General features: G+C 42.6%; 1 protein-coding gene and 2 long non-coding RNA genes across 3 annotated transcripts; 2 read left to right on the top strand and 1 right to left on the bottom strand.

Moving 5' to 3' along the window:
* Positions 1-185: 185 nt before the first annotated feature.
* Positions 186-7,826, top strand: LOC140683747 (uncharacterized). Its single transcript, XR_012055142.1, has 3 exons — positions 186-3,692; positions 4,759-4,872; positions 6,437-7,826. It is a non-coding gene; the product is annotated as an uncharacterized lncRNA (long non-coding RNA).
* A 563-nt stretch (positions 7,827-8,389) lies between these two features.
* LOC121469732 (uncharacterized) lies at positions 8,390-11,293 on the bottom strand. Its single transcript, XR_005979904.2, has 2 exons — positions 10,796-11,293; positions 8,390-10,007 (listed from the first exon to the last, which is right to left on the bottom strand). It is a non-coding gene; the product is annotated as an uncharacterized lncRNA (long non-coding RNA).
* On the top strand, positions 8,822-11,108 carry LOC100223483 (high affinity choline transporter 1). Its single transcript, XM_041715249.2, has 3 exons — positions 8,822-8,984; positions 9,802-10,019; positions 10,452-11,108. The coding sequence occupies exons 1-3, from the start codon at positions 8,822-8,824 to the stop codon at positions 10,971-10,973; spliced, it is 903 nt and encodes a 300-aa protein (XP_041571183.2). The 3' UTR covers positions 10,974-11,108.
* Positions 11,294-17,560: the final 6,267 nt, after the last annotated feature.

The raw sequence follows: 17,560 nt of genomic DNA, 5'->3' as shown, positions 1-17,560 counted from the left end.
CTTGCAGAGCAAAGTAAACCAGTGAAAGGTTCATCCTTGCGGACCTCAGAGTGCCATGGCCTCTGCTCTACTGCCCCAGTCCCAGTTCTGTGCCTCTGCTCCCAGGTGAACTCTTCTGTGCAAACCAACTTAAAAATCCCAAAGGGAATAAAAAAAAAAAAAAACCAACAAAAAACCCCAAACCTTTCCAGACTCTCAGAGTGCTTTAATCTCCTATGGAGCATCAGCTCTTTGGGCTTGTCCCTTTCCAGAGGAGTGACAGCCACCCTTCAGAAATGCCCTTCCCTGTAGGACCTCTCTCACCTGGAATCACCTCTTTTGTCCTGAGCCCATGGACCAGAGAGAGCCATCTAAAGTCCATCAACAATCATGAAGCACATTTTACCCAAAAAAGAAGAGCAAAGGCATGGTCTTAGAGACAGAGGCCAGTGCTTTGTCCATCTTTATTTCTTCAGCTTCAATGCTGAGTATCTCACTAGAGTGCTTAGACTTACAAAGCTGTAAGTGCTCACTACAGTGCAGATCATTTCTACAACACATAGAAAACTTCACTGGACACAGAACTTCTCTACTTTCCCTGTTCTTATCAACAACCCATGTCAGAGTCTGTTCCATCAAAGTCAACTAATAAGTGTAAGAGTTAAGAGGTCAGCTGAGTATTGTAGAGTCACAGAATGGTTTGAGTTAGAAGGGACTTTACAATCATCTAGTTCTAAGCCCCTGACACCGGCAGGGACACTTTCCACCAGATCAGGTTGCTCAGAGGCCTGTCCAACACAGACTTGAGACTTCCAGGGAAGGGGCACTCACAACTCCTCTGGGCAACCTGTGCCAGTGCATCACCACCCTCACAGTAAAGAATTTCTTTGCAATATCTAATCTAAACCTACTTTCTTTCAGTTTAAAGTTATTACTCCTTGTCCTGTCACTACATGCCCTTGTAAAAAGTCTCTCCTCAGCTTTCTTGTATTCCCTTCAGCTACTGGAAAGGACTTGTATCCCCCAAGCTCAAAACCCTTGGAGGTACATCAGAGTATCTTGGCTGCTATTCCAAGAGGGTAAGGTGTCGCCAACAGGGACTGTAACCTCTGCTTGGCTTGAGTGGACATCTCGGAGGTTTTATAGCATCGCATGTGACACCAGCCACCTCTATGTGAGCATTCAAGTTCTGAAACATCTACTGGGTACGGTGACACTGCTCTTAGAAGCAACCCTGAGTTCATCAGTCTGAGACCTGGCCTCACTCTGTCCCACTCACAAGACTATAAACAGGTCAGTCAATTCCCCCTAAGATTTGTCCCCATGGGTTATTCTGGGAGCTGGAAGTGAGCAGCACAGCAGCTGGCACCCAAAGCTGCAGCCGCCTGTCATGAGTAGGGAGTGAAACTCTCAAAAATCTCTCCAGTGGTGAGATTTCTTTTTTTTTTTTTTTTTCCTTAAAATTGATGCATTAGCTGAGAGTCATTTAATGGCAAAAGAGTACAATAACAGATTCAGTGAGGAACTGGTCCTCTTGGTATAAGCTTATATTTTTACAGTCCTTTCTCCTTGCACTGTACATCAGCAAAAACACTCCAGATTCAGATGAATTACCTTACACATCCTTTTTCTCTAAGTTGCCTTCATCCCATCATGTCATGTTTTCATTTACATTGTGTCCTACCACATCTGCCTTCCACCCCTAAGTTTCTCTGGAGAATTTTATGCCTGACAATTTTGTGGGGTTTTTTTCCCAAGAGATGAAAAAAACCAGGGTCAGTTCAGACATTCTCTGCAGATGACCCTCACATGAAGGGTGCAAGGTCAGACATGTCCTCCCAGGAGTGTCTGATTGCAGAGTAGGCTGAGACCTGGATGCATTCACCCTCAGCCACATGCACCTTCAACCTCTTCCTGTTCCTGCCTACAAGATACGCTGCAAAACATTTGTTCATAGATAAACTTCGTAGTTGTACACTGTTTTAAAAGTTTGTGGAACGCCCATTTTGAGCAAGGAAGGCAAACCAGAGAAACCAAGGGCTCCACTGCCACTGCCATTGGAGCTGCAGTTTCTGGGGCCTTGTAGCAGGTTCATTTAAGGCGGGAGTGTTTCTAATTACCACCCCAGAAAATGTGCCTTAAAAATGCAGTGTCCCTTTTTGTACTTAAAATAATTGGGTCAAATTTAAAAGCCATTACTCAGTGAAAATAGCATATGATTATAAATATAAAGGAATATTTCTCCTAAGGTAGGTTAAGTAAGCATCTGGTTGTCAGGCTTGTTCATATTTTTTAATTTTCACTTCTTTTTAAACACTAATTATGGAGTCTTCCCACCAGATCACTGCATATCTTGCCAAAATTTCTATTTCCCCTTGTACATAGAGGTGTCACAGACAGCATAGATCTCCTGCACTTCTCCCCTTTTCTTCTCAGAGCTATCACCTATGTGCCTGCGTGTTCCTACCATGTCCTGCCAACAGGATATGCTTAGCCTGTGCCACTGTCACTTCCATGCAAAGCCACTCCTGTCTGTCTGTAGGAGCTGTCACACTGCAGAAAATCTTCCTAAAGATTTGGCCTTCCACTCAGAGTGCATCTAAGAAGAGGACACCTGAGATTTCACCACAAAAATGAGCTACCCACTCCAGGGATGAACAGAGGTATCCAGGAAAGTCATATATGTGCCCTAAAACAGGCAGATTTTACAAAGAATTGGTTATAAAGAGCCATAAATGGAGAGATGGTAAAGATTGACAGAGATAAAAAGATAAAAATATATCGGTGTGGCAACTCTACAATAAATGCACAATAAATGTAACCAACTTAATTCCATAATGCATGTATGAGGCTTTTCCCCAGAATGATTTCTTTTTTCAGAGAGGTTCACAAAGTTTAAAAATCTGTATCATTCCTATAGTTTCATTGAAGAGTCCAACACCACCTCGCTTTGTTACCACTTTCCAAAGATTGTTTTGAGTATCTCATGTATCTCCTTTCACTGGTCAATGGTAAATCTTTTTTACTGCTTCCTAGGTTTATTTTGATCATTGCTGAGAGTTTAGTCTAGTTTTTTAAACAGACAAATTCTTAGCCCTATCTGCAGCTTTAGCCTTGTGCCTAGAACCCAAAGAAATATGGATTATCTTCATACCATTTCATATCAGACAAAATATAACATCTCCCCTACTTTTAGCCAATCTGGTAATGCCCCTCACATCAGTGTTCCATTAGGCATATCAACACTAATTCCTATGCTCTTAATCTTTGCTTCTCACAAAAATAAGATTGGATATCTACCAGAGAAGGGGGAAGGCTGCAGAACTGCCAGTGTTTTTCCAAGTTCTGGTTCTCCAGACTTTTGGGTTTATCGCTCTGTTTCATACTGCTTCTTTGGTTGCAAAGTCCTGCAAAAACTCAGCAGTTTCTTTACAAGGCACCACTATTTCCACTGATTTTTTTTCTGATTGTGTACTCAATCAAAGAACATTACCATCGTGCCATTATTCCTCTCTATAAAATTAAGCAACAGAAAATGGCTCTAAATATACCAGGCTTAGTATCTCTGAGTGTATTTTTTACATTAACTTTAGCTACTGGAATTTGGGCTTCTTGGAAAAGCAGAAAGGATCAGCAAAACAGGAACCCAACAGAGATGGCCATGGTTGGAGGCAGGAATATACATGTTTTCATTGGATTGTTTACGGCAACAGGTAAGCTATCTTAAAAGACTTCTAAAAATTCTTCTTAAAACACATGTATTGCATAGATCTGGGTGACTTTTCTTTCAAAGGAGGTGAACTCCTTTAATGTCAAGGTAGATTTTTGCCTAAGTGTGACTTTAAAGGAGTATGGTTTCATGAATCATTTTGGGACGGATTCTTACAAACCTCTTCACACTGAACAGAACCTAATGTTTATGTATATTCTCTTAAATTAAAGAGATTCATTTAAGAGTTTAGTTAAGAGTTAAGAGTTTAATTTAAGAGTGACAAAAGAATACAACACTTTTCATTAAGGAGGACTGTGGCCTTAATTGTGAACCAGTTTCTGTTATCCAACATAACAGAAAAATTTTACTCACAGAAAACTCCAGTTCTGTGTGAAATAAATTGTCAGTCATGGTGAGCATTGGTCTCTCTCTTAAAGAGAGAGTTTCCCTCAACTTCACTTTTCTCTCCTTGCTGCCTGGCATAATCTGAAATTTGCCTCCCTGACCTGTTTTTTGTAAAGGCATCCCCCAACGGCATTTGTATGGCTAAGATACTTAAATAATTGTTGGAGGTTTGTTATCTGACTGCATTGCCTGTTTGCATTTGTCTTCCCTAATGCCTATTTTCTTAGACCCTTCAAGTCTTGAAGGACAACCCTGTTGCTCTTGAAGGAGGGTAATTCTACAAAGACAATTCTGTTTCCTCTAGCAAAAGTCTTCCTCTGAGAAAAAAAATTTAATTAAAAATTACTATATTCAAATTGCCTCTAAATGTTTAAACACTGAGCTTTTCCATGCACACACAAGTATTCATTCTTGAAGCTGGAAAATTATTTAGAATGAGATTCTAATACAATTACCTATAGTCAGCACATCTCTGTATGGCAGAAAACTTTGCAAAGAAAATAGAGGTGTGATAAAATATTTGTAGAAGAAAAATGTTTTCAAGTTCTCAGAGTGTTCTGCAGTGATAGTTGAGAATATGTCTCTCAATTCTGATCTTTTCATCTTCCATGATTACAGCCACCTGGGTGTAATTCTGATCTTTTCATCTTCCATGATTACAGCCACCTGGGTTGGAGGAGCATATATCAACAGCACAGCTGAACTCGTCTATCTGCCTTCAAAAGGATTACTGTGGGTCCAGGCACCTGTGGGATTTGCCTTGTCCCTTGTTATTGGTAAATAATTAATGTGATTAAGGCACATAAGCTTTAAAAATATATCATAGGAGTATATTAAAATATGTAATAGAATATAGGGTACATTTTAAATGTGATTTTGTTTTTTCAGTTTCCCATATATCAAGAATAAGCATAATTTATAATGCTGTCCTCTTAACTGAAACGTAAGTTAGGATAGCTTGGAGCTAGTGTAGTGTTTTTCCTGCTTGTAGTAATTTATGGGACAAAAATCTTATCCGAGGATTTAGAAGAATGTGTCTATTGCTTTTCTCACATGGTCTCTAATTCACAGTCTATTGAGAGTATTGGTATCTATTTTTTTCCTTGGAATTTCTGAGTGATGAAATAATAGTATCTTGATTTTTCCACTAAAATGCATTCTTCTGAGTAGTCTCATTTTAGGATGAATGTGTTGTGCATCCAGCTTATGCCACTTTGTAGCTGTTTGGTTGTTTTGGTTTTTTCTTTTTTTGAAACTAAGCTAAGTGTGCAGTGTTCTACACCTGAGTTGCCATTTCTAACTCTGACAATTGCTAGACTCATGCCCTCTTGCCAAGACCAAAGTTGCTTTCAGGCCACATTGTACTATAACTCTCCTAGGGACACAGGATGATGAAAGCAAGGAGACCTGTGCAGACCTTACACAGGAATTCCTAAAAGAACAATAACCTTTATTCTCAAGTCAAAGAAAAGAGTCCAACTGACATGAATATGAATCAAGCTTGGAAATATATTGCAAGGGCTGCTTATGTGAGTAATTCTTACTAATGAAATGAGAAGTGCAGGTCTGATCCTGCAATCTTTGCTCAGGTCAGTAGTGCCCAGACAAGCTGTCCTGCTAGCTTCAGGGTTAGACACAATATGTATTCTTTGATTTTAATGAGATGGCTTCACATCAAGGTTCAATATTTAGATGAAGGTGGGTGGGACTCCACTCAATGTGCAGATTAAAACAATATAGTTCTGGGAAGAGACAATGAAGCTGCCAAAATGAAAAATGTAATCAGAAAAGGACCACCTATCAACAGGTTGCATCACATGACCAACGACAAAACTTTGCCTCCTTTTTAGCCAAACATGAGTCTTCAATGACTTGGTCTGTTTACTGGCATCTTCCACAGGAAGCTTTTCAGGAAACTTTATGTCTCAGATTGGTAGGTCTTTGAGGAGGCAGAGGAGATTATATATGGGTATCCTCTGAGCTAAATTCCTGTTACAGTCACACAGGTATTTTGTGCCATTTGGGCTGCCACAGGGCACCCCACTTTCTGGCCTCCAGTAGCCACTCCAGAAAGATCTAGATGTGCCAAAAGCAGATGGTTATATATATAAGCTTTAAGCCGATATCCTTTATAAGATGGGAATTCTCAAATGGACGGAACCCTACATTAGCAAGTGAATTTAAACCCTAGTGTCTGGTTGGCTGCATCATTCTCTAGGGTCCCTTATGTATGAATTTACTAGGTGGGTCTGATACACATATACCATATTGCTCTTACCTCTTATTTCCTGGAACATAAACCAGGCAAAATTCTACCAAAATGTCATTTCTTTCTTATAGGTGGTTTCTTCTTTGTAAATCCAATGAGATCAAAGAACTATGTGACCGTGATGGACCCCCTTCAAGAAATTTATGGGAACGTGATGGGTACCTTACTCTTCATTCCACCACTGCTAGGAGAGGTGTTCTGGTTTGCAGCTATCCTGGCATCCCTGGGTAAATACTTGCTTTCCTGTTATATTTGTTAAAGGTCATGTGGACTAACAAAGTGTAGTACACCTTTGGGAATTGTGGAAAGCTGTGCTTTATGTCTCCTTTTGTGAGAGGAACAAGCATTTCTTATTTCTAGAAAATATGTTTTCAGGCTTAAAATAAATAGTGCTATATATTCATTATATTATAATAGAGAACTCTTCCAATGTGAGTTTGTACCTTCCTCTCGCCTGTAGGAGAGAACATGTAAAGACGCAATGGCCCTGCAGCAAGGTGAAGCAGCAGAGCAGGAAGGAATCGTGGGCTCTCTCGAGTTCCCACAGTACACACTCTCTGTAAACTGCACTTTTCATACAGTATGTTGTACTGGCACCAGGGGAATAACATATCCTCATTTATCCTGTATTCTGCACATATGAAATCTGTCTTAAGATACTTGACTGCTGTCCTTGTCTGCAGGAGCAACAATGAAGGTTATCTTGGATATTGGAGGCTCTTTGGCTATCACCATCTCGGCCTGTACTGTCATACTCTACACTCTGCTGGGAGGCCTCTACTCTGTTGCCTACACCGATGTCATCCAGATGGTTTTCATTACCCTCAGCCTGGCAAGTCCTATGCATGTCTTTGGTAGTTTTTTAACTAAAGGGAAAAGTGCTGCTCTTCTTTTCAGCATATCTCAGACAAAAAATAACTTCCTTGACCTGCAGCTCCCCTATAGGAAAACATATTTCCTGAGAAACATTGCAGTATTTGTAAGTCTTTGTACCTCATGCATTTCAGACAGTGCTCACACAAGCCACTGGCCTTACTGGGTGAACACAAAAAGGTCTGCACAAAAGTGAAGTCTGCAGAACCTGTCTAGAACCATTTTGAATGGAGAGAGATCTGTCTACAGAAAGTACCAATTAACCTGAAATACAGACTCATGTTCCTGACGATGCCATGAACCAGAAACATGTAGATTTAGAGTAAGGAAGGGAGAGAAAAGAAGACTCTTAAGTCTAGGCTTAATTTTATGTAACTCAACATTCTACATCTACCTTAAGTATCTGTTCTCCAAGAACAAGGGCACTGGGAAAATGGTTAACAACTTCCATTTCTGTCCTAGTGGATCTGCATCCCCTTTGCCCTGGTGAATTCTGCAACGGAAAGTATTTATTACACTGCAACCCATCAATCTTACCAAGACCCTTGGATTGGGAAAATAGAGAAACAGTATCTTGGAAGGTGGCTGGATGACTTCTTCTACTTGGTATGGAGTATTTATTAGACAAATGGTTGGGAGGAGGAAGTGTGTGGGGACTTTCTGTCTGGAAAACTTGTGAGTTCTACCAGCCAGGAGCCATTGCATGGCCAGTTAACACAGGCTGGAGGTGTAAAACTGTCTCTAAGCACCTCCTGAAGCAACCTAAATGGACTGGGGAGACTCAGGGGTTAGCTTTGGGATGAAAAGAAGCAGTAGGGACACTCCATCCCTTACCCACGTGGAGGAACATACCTCTTGAGTAAAACCATCCAGACAGCCAGTTCCTCTCCTGGCACCTAAATGAGTAATTTCCTACCTTTTGAGACACTGGTCTTGCAGCCTCAATAGTGTGCTTTTAACATAAATATGTAAAATTTCCTCTATTTAAAAAAAAAACAAACCAACAAAATTAAAATTACATGACTGTGGGTCATCAGCAAGCACAGTGTGATTGGCTCCACTGCACAACACAACTTTTGAGTTACCAGTATAGCCAAGACTCCAGGAGGTTGTTCTGTTCTTACTGAACTGATAACACGGACACATAGAAGTTTGTTTGGTGAGGACAGAATCTTCAGATTTTATTTGATTAATTTTGTGTACTAAGAAAGTGAAAATTATGGCTTTATTTTTCATTTTAAAAGCTGGATTGCTAAGTTTGGGTATATTTATTTACAAAATCTGCATTTCTGAAAAACTTCCCTTTCACTTCCTCTGTGCCTGATTCACAATTCCAAACAACCATTTTTCAGCTTTCTCCATCTGCCAAACCATTCACTTGTTTTTATTAAAATTTCACATCCAATGTGAAATAGATGAAAACAAAGGAAACTGGGAATTCTCAACCATCAGAAATATAATCCTCAAGAGTTACAGCTGGGCAACATTTATGCACTTGAAATGAGAATTTGATTATTTGAAACTAGAATTTATTATGGATGACGCCCTACAGCAGCCTGGTGGGTACCACTGGTAACTGATGAATGTTTCAGGTGCTTGGGAGCATCCCGTGGCAGACTTACTTCCAAAGGGTGCTCTCTGCTGCCTCGACAGGACAGGCAAGGCTCATCTCCTACCTCTCTGGACTCGGGTGCTTTGCAATGGCCATCCCCTCAGTGCTCATTGGGGCAGTCGCAGCATCAACAGGTAAATTGAATCATCTGTCTCTGAGTAATCAATGTGGTTTTGGCAAAGGTGATTAAAACGGGATCCAAAGAAGTCCTGATAGAGACTTCAAATTACCCCGTCCCATGGTCCTTGATACCAAGATAGGTAATCTGTCCAGAAAATGTGGAGCCCTCTGAGCTACATTGCACAACTACTTACAGACATTTAAACAGCCCCAAGACCTGTTTAAAGCTATTTTCTTATAAAAAATTACTTTTCCCAGGCTTTGTGTTGAGGAAAGATGAAGGCAGACTCTCTTGTATCATCCTAATTTAGAAGAAATTTTATGCCTTAGACATGTAAGACACAACAATATTACTAAAGATTGTTAATAAGGTTCTTTCTTAAAGTAATCAAGAAGTTCAGTCCTGCAAACTCACAGTCTCCATGCAGGGAATCAGTCCTGTTGGCTGTGAGCAAGGGTAAAAGGACAGCCCGATCACTGAACATTTAAGGAAATCAGCTGAAGTCATTACTTCATCCAATTCCCTTCTCCTCATGAGCAGTGTCTAGAGGCTGACCTTCAATTGAGCCAAATCTGGAATCACACAGGGCACACCTATTTCAAAAGATGCTGCTGAGGAAAAGGGAAATTTTTGAACTAGTGGGAGCTGCAGCATGCTAAGGGGAATCACTAAAGTTCACAAAATAATAAAAAAAAATCAATCTACGTCCTAAAATACTGAGTGGATCTCAGTTCTTAGTCCTTCTGTGACCCCTGTGAAAAGGCAATTTCAAAGCCAGCAAAAATGGTCATGAAGGATTTGTTGTGACTTTCCCTTGTTTTGTTTTAAAGACTGGAATCAGACAAGCTATGGTCTTCCAAGTCCATTTGAGAGAGGGGAGTCAGCGATGATCCTACCACTCGTTTTACAACATCTCTGCCCAGCATATATCTCCATTACCGGTTTGGGAGCCATCGCTGCTGCTGTGATGTCTTCTGCAGATTCAGCTCTTCTCTCCACTGGCTCCATGTTCGCTCACAATATCTACAGGAAAATCCTGAGGAAAAAGGTACCTGGTTGCAGCATTCAGTAGTTTTGGTGTCATTAAAGGCAGTCTTGTTTCAAGGCTATTTCTAAATCAGTCTGTGACTGGAGGTGTGTGTCCTTCAGCTGCTGAACTGGTTTCTGGAGATAGAGCTGCAGACATAGCCAGGGGTGTTCATATCCTTGGTAGGGGTACCAATACCCATACTGGTGACCTTTGCTCATTCTAACAAGACTAGTATAAAAAAAATCTGGACTAAGGTATTAATGGAAACAGCATAAAACCATGACCCTTAAAATCAGAGGGCCCCTCCAGGGGTACCTGCCCTGCCTGGCTGCTGGTGGCAAGTGGTGCCTGAAAGCATCAAGGGCCTGGGGAGAACCAGCCCAGGCCAGAGCAGTGCTGGCCATCCCTCCAGAAAACAGTGTCTCTAATGCTGCAATCTCTGCTTTACAGGCGTCAGAGACAGAGGTGCTGTGGGCCATGAGGACCTCCATGTTGGTGTTTGGGGCTGGGGCTGCTGGTCTGGCGTATTATTCCAGCTCTGTCTACAACCTCTGGTTCCTCAGCGGGGAGCTGGTGTATGCCCTCCTCTTCCCCCAGCTCTGCTGTGCCCTCTTTGCACCCAGCACGAACACCTATGGATCAGCTGCTGGCTTCTTGGTTGGGCTCCTGCTGAGGCTACTGGCAGGGGAGCCTGCCCTGAGCATTCCCCCTGTCATCCGCTACCCAGCCTGCTCCCTGGTGAATGGGACCTACAGCCAACTCTTCCCCTTTAAAACATTCACGGTGCTTCTTACCTTGGGCACAATCCTTGCTGTTTCACACCTGGCCAAGGCCCTGTTTCAGCACAACCTCCTCCCTCGCAGCTGGGATGTTTGCAATATCACAGAGGGAACGGCCATCCTCATTCCCTTGCAGCAGGTGGAGAAACAGGAGCATTTGCTGACCACTGCACTAGAAGAGAACCACGATTAAATATGGGGTTTCATTTGAAAGGCCACAGTGTGTTCAGCAGTTAGAGCACCGCACAGACAGCATCACTCTGCTTTCTCCACTAATGATTTTGTTAAATTCCTCACAAAGAAATAAAGAGGCATTCTGTTCATCCAAGGAGAGTATGTGAGTTTGAAGTCATCAGTGATGGAGTACAATCTTGTGGTGGTGACCACGGGACACCTTGGGGCCCAGCAGTGGTTGCTTTGAGGTGCCCCTGGTATTCCATCTGAAAGCAAAGCTATAATCCTGCTCTAACAATTAGAGTGTTCCCAAGTCACCTACTTTTCTGACCACAAGGAAGACAAATTAATGTCTGATAGATTGCATATTCTTGATTAAAAAAAAAAAAAAAAGGCAAGCAGACCTGTTTCCATTACATAGCAAGGGGTTTAGCATAATCATCCTTGGGGAGCACATCAAACCCCTGAAAACACAAATTACTGAAAGCAGTGCAACTGCCACAGCAGTGCAGCAGTAATATCAGTTCTTCACAATCCCTTGTATGCTTTACAAAGGTTTCCTTCATACTGCAAAAGTTTTTGCACGTCTCTCCCCACTGCAGTATCTGCCAGTGGATCCCTCAGCCTGGGAATGTGTGAGACATCCCCTCTATAAAATCTGGTAGGGCAGTAACAGGTAAGCAAGGTAAAGCAACAGCCCTTAACTATTCACTAAGAAAAATTTACATAGCCACTATTTAAAAAAAAAAACCAACAAAAAAAAGATAGTAAAATAGAGGTGCCAGACGGACTTATTGGAATTTTATCTAAAACCTGTTAAATCATTTATGTCAAAGTTTTACCCTAGCACAGCGACAGGATGGTATGTGACATACACAAACTGGTGTGTGAGAAATCAGAGGACTGTGATATCAGAAAGGTGCTGGAAACTGATCCTAAACTTTCCTGCAGGGACACAAAATCCTAAAATGCTGAAGGCAAGATCCCAAAAGATTCAAGCCACAGATAAGTACAGAAAAGCCCCCAGTACCTTTGCATAAATTCTTAATGGCTTGGAAGACAAGAAACCCAGATAAATAGTGAGTTTGGACTCTAGCCTGAAGTCTGATGAACTGAGAACATGCCCCAGTGAGATGGATCAATAAGATGTGAGCTAAATTAAAGATTCAGGAGAATTCCATAGTAATGGCTCATGGATGGCTGCCATTTTATACTTTCCCCGGCAGCTGTGCAGCATCTTAGTGGGGTCAGTTGCAAATCCAGCCGCAAGAGCCAGCAGGAACCACAATCACAGTACCTTTCCAAAGTGGTTGTGGGAGCTGCTGTAAGTGGAAACACCTGGCACTACTGAAAGGAAGATATTTACTGGCATAACCAAAATATCTTGCAGCAGAGTGAACTGCTGAGGTGAAAACAAGGTGCTGCTCTGTGATTTACTTCCAGCACGTGCATGCACAAGGTGAGAAGCTCCACTGGTGCCACTGTGCATTACTGCAGCAAGCTCAGCAAGAAGCCACAAGACTCTGAATTGTACCAAGGCAACTGCCTTGGCTCTGGAGGAAGACTGCCAGCCCTGCACTCTAGATATGGCTTTGAGGGTTCTGCTCCCTGTGGGGGATCATTCCTCTCTTTTCAAATATCCATCCTCAGCAAGGTGGAGATTCTGCTCCTCATCAGAAAAATATCACATAACCTTACATTTTGTGCTAGTGTTAGTGAACACCTGGGCACACTAACCTTCCAATGCACAGCTGTCCTACTGATATACTTTGTTAAACCAAGGCCAGAAATTCTCTCCTGTGTCTCTAGAGACTGACATGAAATATTAATTATAGCCTGTCTAGAAAAGGGAAAAAAAAAAAAGGTTTACAAATCAAAATCTTTGCCATTAACTGTGGTCCTAGGCTGTCACCCACAGGAGTCTTTCACACAGCAGTGATTTGAGTGGGAGTGTGTGAGGTTGTGCTTATGCAATGGAGGCACGAAAGCTGTCATTACCCCAGCGCCAGGAGAACAGGACTCTCATTAAAGCACAGTTGCTGGATGCTGATTCAAACATACTCCCCTGAGAGATTTAGGGGTGACCTAGTTTGGGGACGTGTCCATCCCCCTTCGTGGGGCAGATCATAGCTGACATGCTGCATTTGAACCAGGGCACAGACCTGCTGCACAACCCAATAGGAGTTAAACCCCAATGTCCTCATGCCAAGATTATCGCCCTACTACCTGACCATAAAATCACAGAATGTTAAGGGCTTGGAACAGACCTTAAAAATCATCTAATCCCAAGCCCCCTGCCATGGACAGGGGTGCCACTTACTAGGTGAGGTTGCTCAGGGCCCCATTCAACCTGGCCTTGAACACTTCCAGGGACTGGGTATCCACAACTTCCCTGGGCAACCTGTTTACATGCCTCACCAACCTTTGAGTAAAGATTTATTATTTAACCTAAAAATACCCTCTTTCATTTTAAAAATACTGTCCCTTGTCCTGTCACTATCTGCTCATACAAATACAACTTAAGGTATTTGAAGGCTGCAATGAGGACTCCAACGGAGCTTTCTCTTCTGCAGGCTGAGCAACCCCTTATCTCCCAGACTGGTGCTCCATCCCTCTGATCATCTTTGTGGCTTCCCCAGGATCCACTCAGCACATCTTTCCTGTGCTGGGACCCTGGAGATGGAAGCAGCACTGCAGGTAGCGTCTCACCAGAGAAGAGCAGAGCAGAGGGGCAGAATGCACTTCCTCGCCCTGCAGGCCACACTGCTTTTGATGCAGCCCAGGAACCATTCCACACAACAGCTCTGACAGGCAAATGCCGACATCCAGAAGTACCTTTCCACTGTTGTGCTCAACCTTTCCTGCTTTTACCCTGCAGAGACACAAAGCTTGATATTGAAGCCTTTCTGTGCTAACAGGTTTGGCATGGCAGGTGAAGGTGAACAGTGCTGAAGAGTGTCACCACCGCCACCATGTTAGCACCCAGTGTCACCACAGAAACTCACAGAGACTTCAAACATGAGAGTCTTTACTGTCAGGGATATCTGGCATACTCAGCCATACGTGGCCCTTGCAAAGCTTCCCTAAATTTCATACCACTAAAGCTCTCTGCTTCGTGTGAAGAGAGGAAAACGGCAAAAACACAATTACTGTAACTCTCATGAAAGCTTACCATTTTCCATCCTTATATGACTCTCTCCTCCAAACATCCCCCAGCAAGCTTAAAAAGAAAACATTCATCAAGGTTGGATAAAGTTTTGGAAGCAATTAGTTGCAAGTAAAATAAATACAAAAGTACTTCTGTCCTATACTTAATGCCCAAATGCCTAGTTGTTCCAGTCCAGCAGACTCAAGGTCCTTGAGGTGTTGCCAGCATGGGGGATAATGACCCAACTCCCATGAAGCCACTCTGTTCATGGGCTACAGCCTCCAGTTCATATTCCTTTATTTTATTTCCAGTTTACCTCTCCACATGTGGATTTACCTCCTTTGACCCTTAGAAGTGTCCATGACAGTGACTCTATACAGTTCCACTTTTGATTAACTTTTCTCAGCCTAGACAGCTGCTACATAAAGCAGCAAACATCAGCATCCAGCAGTACTTTATTGTTGCCTGGGCTGGCGGGATCCACTGAGATACCCTGAGGCTTCCATTGTCTTGCCTTTCTTTGACATTTTTACAGTTCATCTTTAGAGCATCTGAGATGGTATCAGACTGAAATTTGATTAAGAAAGAAGAACCATATAAAATCAATGTCATGTGCATTAGGTAGATTAACAACAGTCAGGTTTGAAATGCAATTACTAGTAGGAAATTACCATTCAGTATCAGAACCTCTAGTGAGGGTGATTCTTGGCATCTGCTATGGAACTGCAGACAGTGACTGGGTGGGCAATGAGGAGCAGTCCACATCGTGTGCTCAGCTGGTCAAACGAGCTGCAGGTCAGTGTGGGCTCACAGACAATCTAATGCAGGTGTTCATAGACAGATCAAGTGTATCACAGCCTAAAACCAACTGTTGGCTGTGTTGTCCTCAAAGAAAGGTCTGAGTAATGCTATGCACTGCAATCTTGAGATTTAGGTGAGATCAGTCTTACTCAGAGCATGCTCCTGCTACTTTGTCTCTTTTTTTTTTTCCCTCACAGGCAGAGTTTATGACAACATCCAGTGTCTAGAAGTTAAAACTAGACAAATTAAGACTAAAATGAGGCTCAGCATTTTAAATGTAAAGTCCATCAAGCATAGCAAGTTGGCAAGGGCTGAGGTGGATCTGCCATCACTGTAAAGGCTACAGTGAAAGTGGAAGTTTTTCTCAAAGTTACACCTCTGTTTTAAGAGGAATCCATACAGTGTAGCCCTAGGATATCTGACGTCCATGTGCAGCCCAGAGCTCAGACTGACAAATCCCAGTAACGTTGTTTGTTCCTTACTTCTCTGAGCCCTGCTGGAGATGAGCAATCAGGTACCACTGTGGTAACCGCTGCCACTTTTGTCTTAATGCTGACATTGCTCAGAACCCTGTTTGCTAATCCTTGAACTCCAACAGTAAGAAGTCAAGAACACAGTGTGCTTTAGATTTCTAAATCTAAACTGCGTCCTCCATCAGCAGACTCTCCGTATCCTGCACCCCAAGGTGTCTGTTCAAAGATGAGGGAAGAAAGTTTCCTTCTCTCAGTGATGGCGCTGCATGACTCCTCCAGCAGCCACCTACCCATTCCTGCACTGAAAAATCAAGTTTCCATCTCTGCTGTGTTGGGAGCAGTTCCTAAGTCCTCCACACACATAGGCTGAGGTGGGGCATAAGGCCAAGGCTGTAAGTGGTGTTGTGACGTCCATGTGTGGTGCTCCAGGGGGAAACCACCCACTGTGCCAGGGTCGGAGCTGTGACTGCCCTGAGTTACCCATACTTGTTTCCATGGGAGACACCATAATTACACCACCATTGCTCAATCACAGCCATTATTTGAAAGACCACATGCCTGACATGCTTCAGCAGCTGTTATGCAAGGCCAGACCGGCTGGATTCAATTCACTTCAGTGCTCTGCATTCCCAGCTGCCTTGCAGGTGCTGTGTCCAGGCACAGATAAAGAGGTTGCCTGCAGCAAGGATCATCAAGTCTGGCTCTCTAGAGAGACCCTGTGGCAGCCCCTGCTCAGTGCTTCAGCAAGCCCACAGTGAGCCTAATCAGTGGTAGAAAGAAGAGTTCTGGTTTTGTCAGCTCAGAGCCATGAGCACACAGCTGTGTTGACAGGGCAGGTCAAAGTAAATACTCTGCACCAAATTTAGGCCAAATGAATTGGAGAGCTGTTTAGGTGATCCACATAAAAAGTGTGGTTAAGACTGAAGTGTGAATATTTAAACAATCCATTTCAACTAGACCAACTTAATAATGCTTAATTATTGCTTTTCATAATTGTAACTCATGTTTAATTTTGCTTGTCGCCCAACCTGTACATATCAGGTTAAGATATAATGTACATAGCCTGCATCCTAGGACAGTGATCAAATCAGAGATGAGAGACAGGCTTGAGCACATGGAGCATCCCAAGATCTGAGATGAAAAAAGCTTTGTACTATTCTGGTAGTGGACAGCAATGCAGACAAATAAAGGGAAAAAAGAGGGGGGAAAAGGAAAAAAGGGAAGACAGAAGGGACCCTTTTGCACTTGTTCCTTCCCTTTTTGAGACTGTTTTCATTCTGCACACAGTGGATAGACGTGCCATTCACTTTGCTGAATTCTGCAATTGAAAATATTTATATTGCTAATGAGAAACAGTGAAAATACCATAGGTCTGCAAAGTTGAACTAGAAACTTGGAAAATGGTCAGATGAATCTTCCTTGTGATAAAGGCTCCTCTTGTATATTCTTTGTATGGTATAACACTAACCAACTGACAGTAACTTGGGACATTGATGTGAGGTGAAGGGTTGTAGGTATGACTGACCTTCTGGTGTCCAAAGTGGAATATAATTATTTTATTTAATTGGAAATGCATACATATTTTACTTTACCACCACAATACAAGTTGAGTTAATCAGTGACATCAAGATTGGAGGCAGCCTGAGCTGCAGTGATAATGTATTAGTGGAGTTCACATCCTCAGGGATAATGGTCAGGCAAAGAATAAAATCAGGACCCTGAACTTTAGAAAAAAACTTCCAAACTCCAAACTTCAAACTCATTCAAAGAGTTAGTCAATAGGACACTTGTGGAAAACTGCCCTCAGGGGCAAGGGAGCAGAAGAGAGCTGAGAGATCTTAAAGGGCGTTTTTCATAGAGCATAAAAGTTCTCAATCCCCAGGTATAAGAAATCAGGAAAGGAAGGCAAGAGACCAGCATGGCTGAGTTGAGACCTGCTAGAGAAACTAAAGGGCAAGAAGGAAATGCACAGGCAGTGGAGCAGGAGCAGGTAACCTGGGTATAGGGACACTGCTCAGGTGTGTAAAGATATGGTGAGGAAGGCCAAGGAGCAGCTGTAGTGAAAGGAAAAGGGGTATTGGCTTTAAATTGGAGGAGATTTGATTTGGATTAGATATAAGGAAGAAAATTCTTACAGTGAGGATGGTGAAATACTAGAACAGGTTGCTCAGAGAGGCAGGATAA

The sequence above is a fragment of the Taeniopygia guttata genome, chromosome 1 (assembly GCF_048771995.1).
Source record: "Taeniopygia guttata chromosome 1, bTaeGut7.mat, whole genome shotgun sequence".
In the NCBI taxonomy this organism is placed as follows: domain Eukaryota; kingdom Metazoa; phylum Chordata; class Aves; order Passeriformes; family Estrildidae; genus Taeniopygia; species Taeniopygia guttata.
Note: the sequence above shows the minus strand (reverse complement) of the source record. Positions and strands in the feature narration are given on the sequence as shown.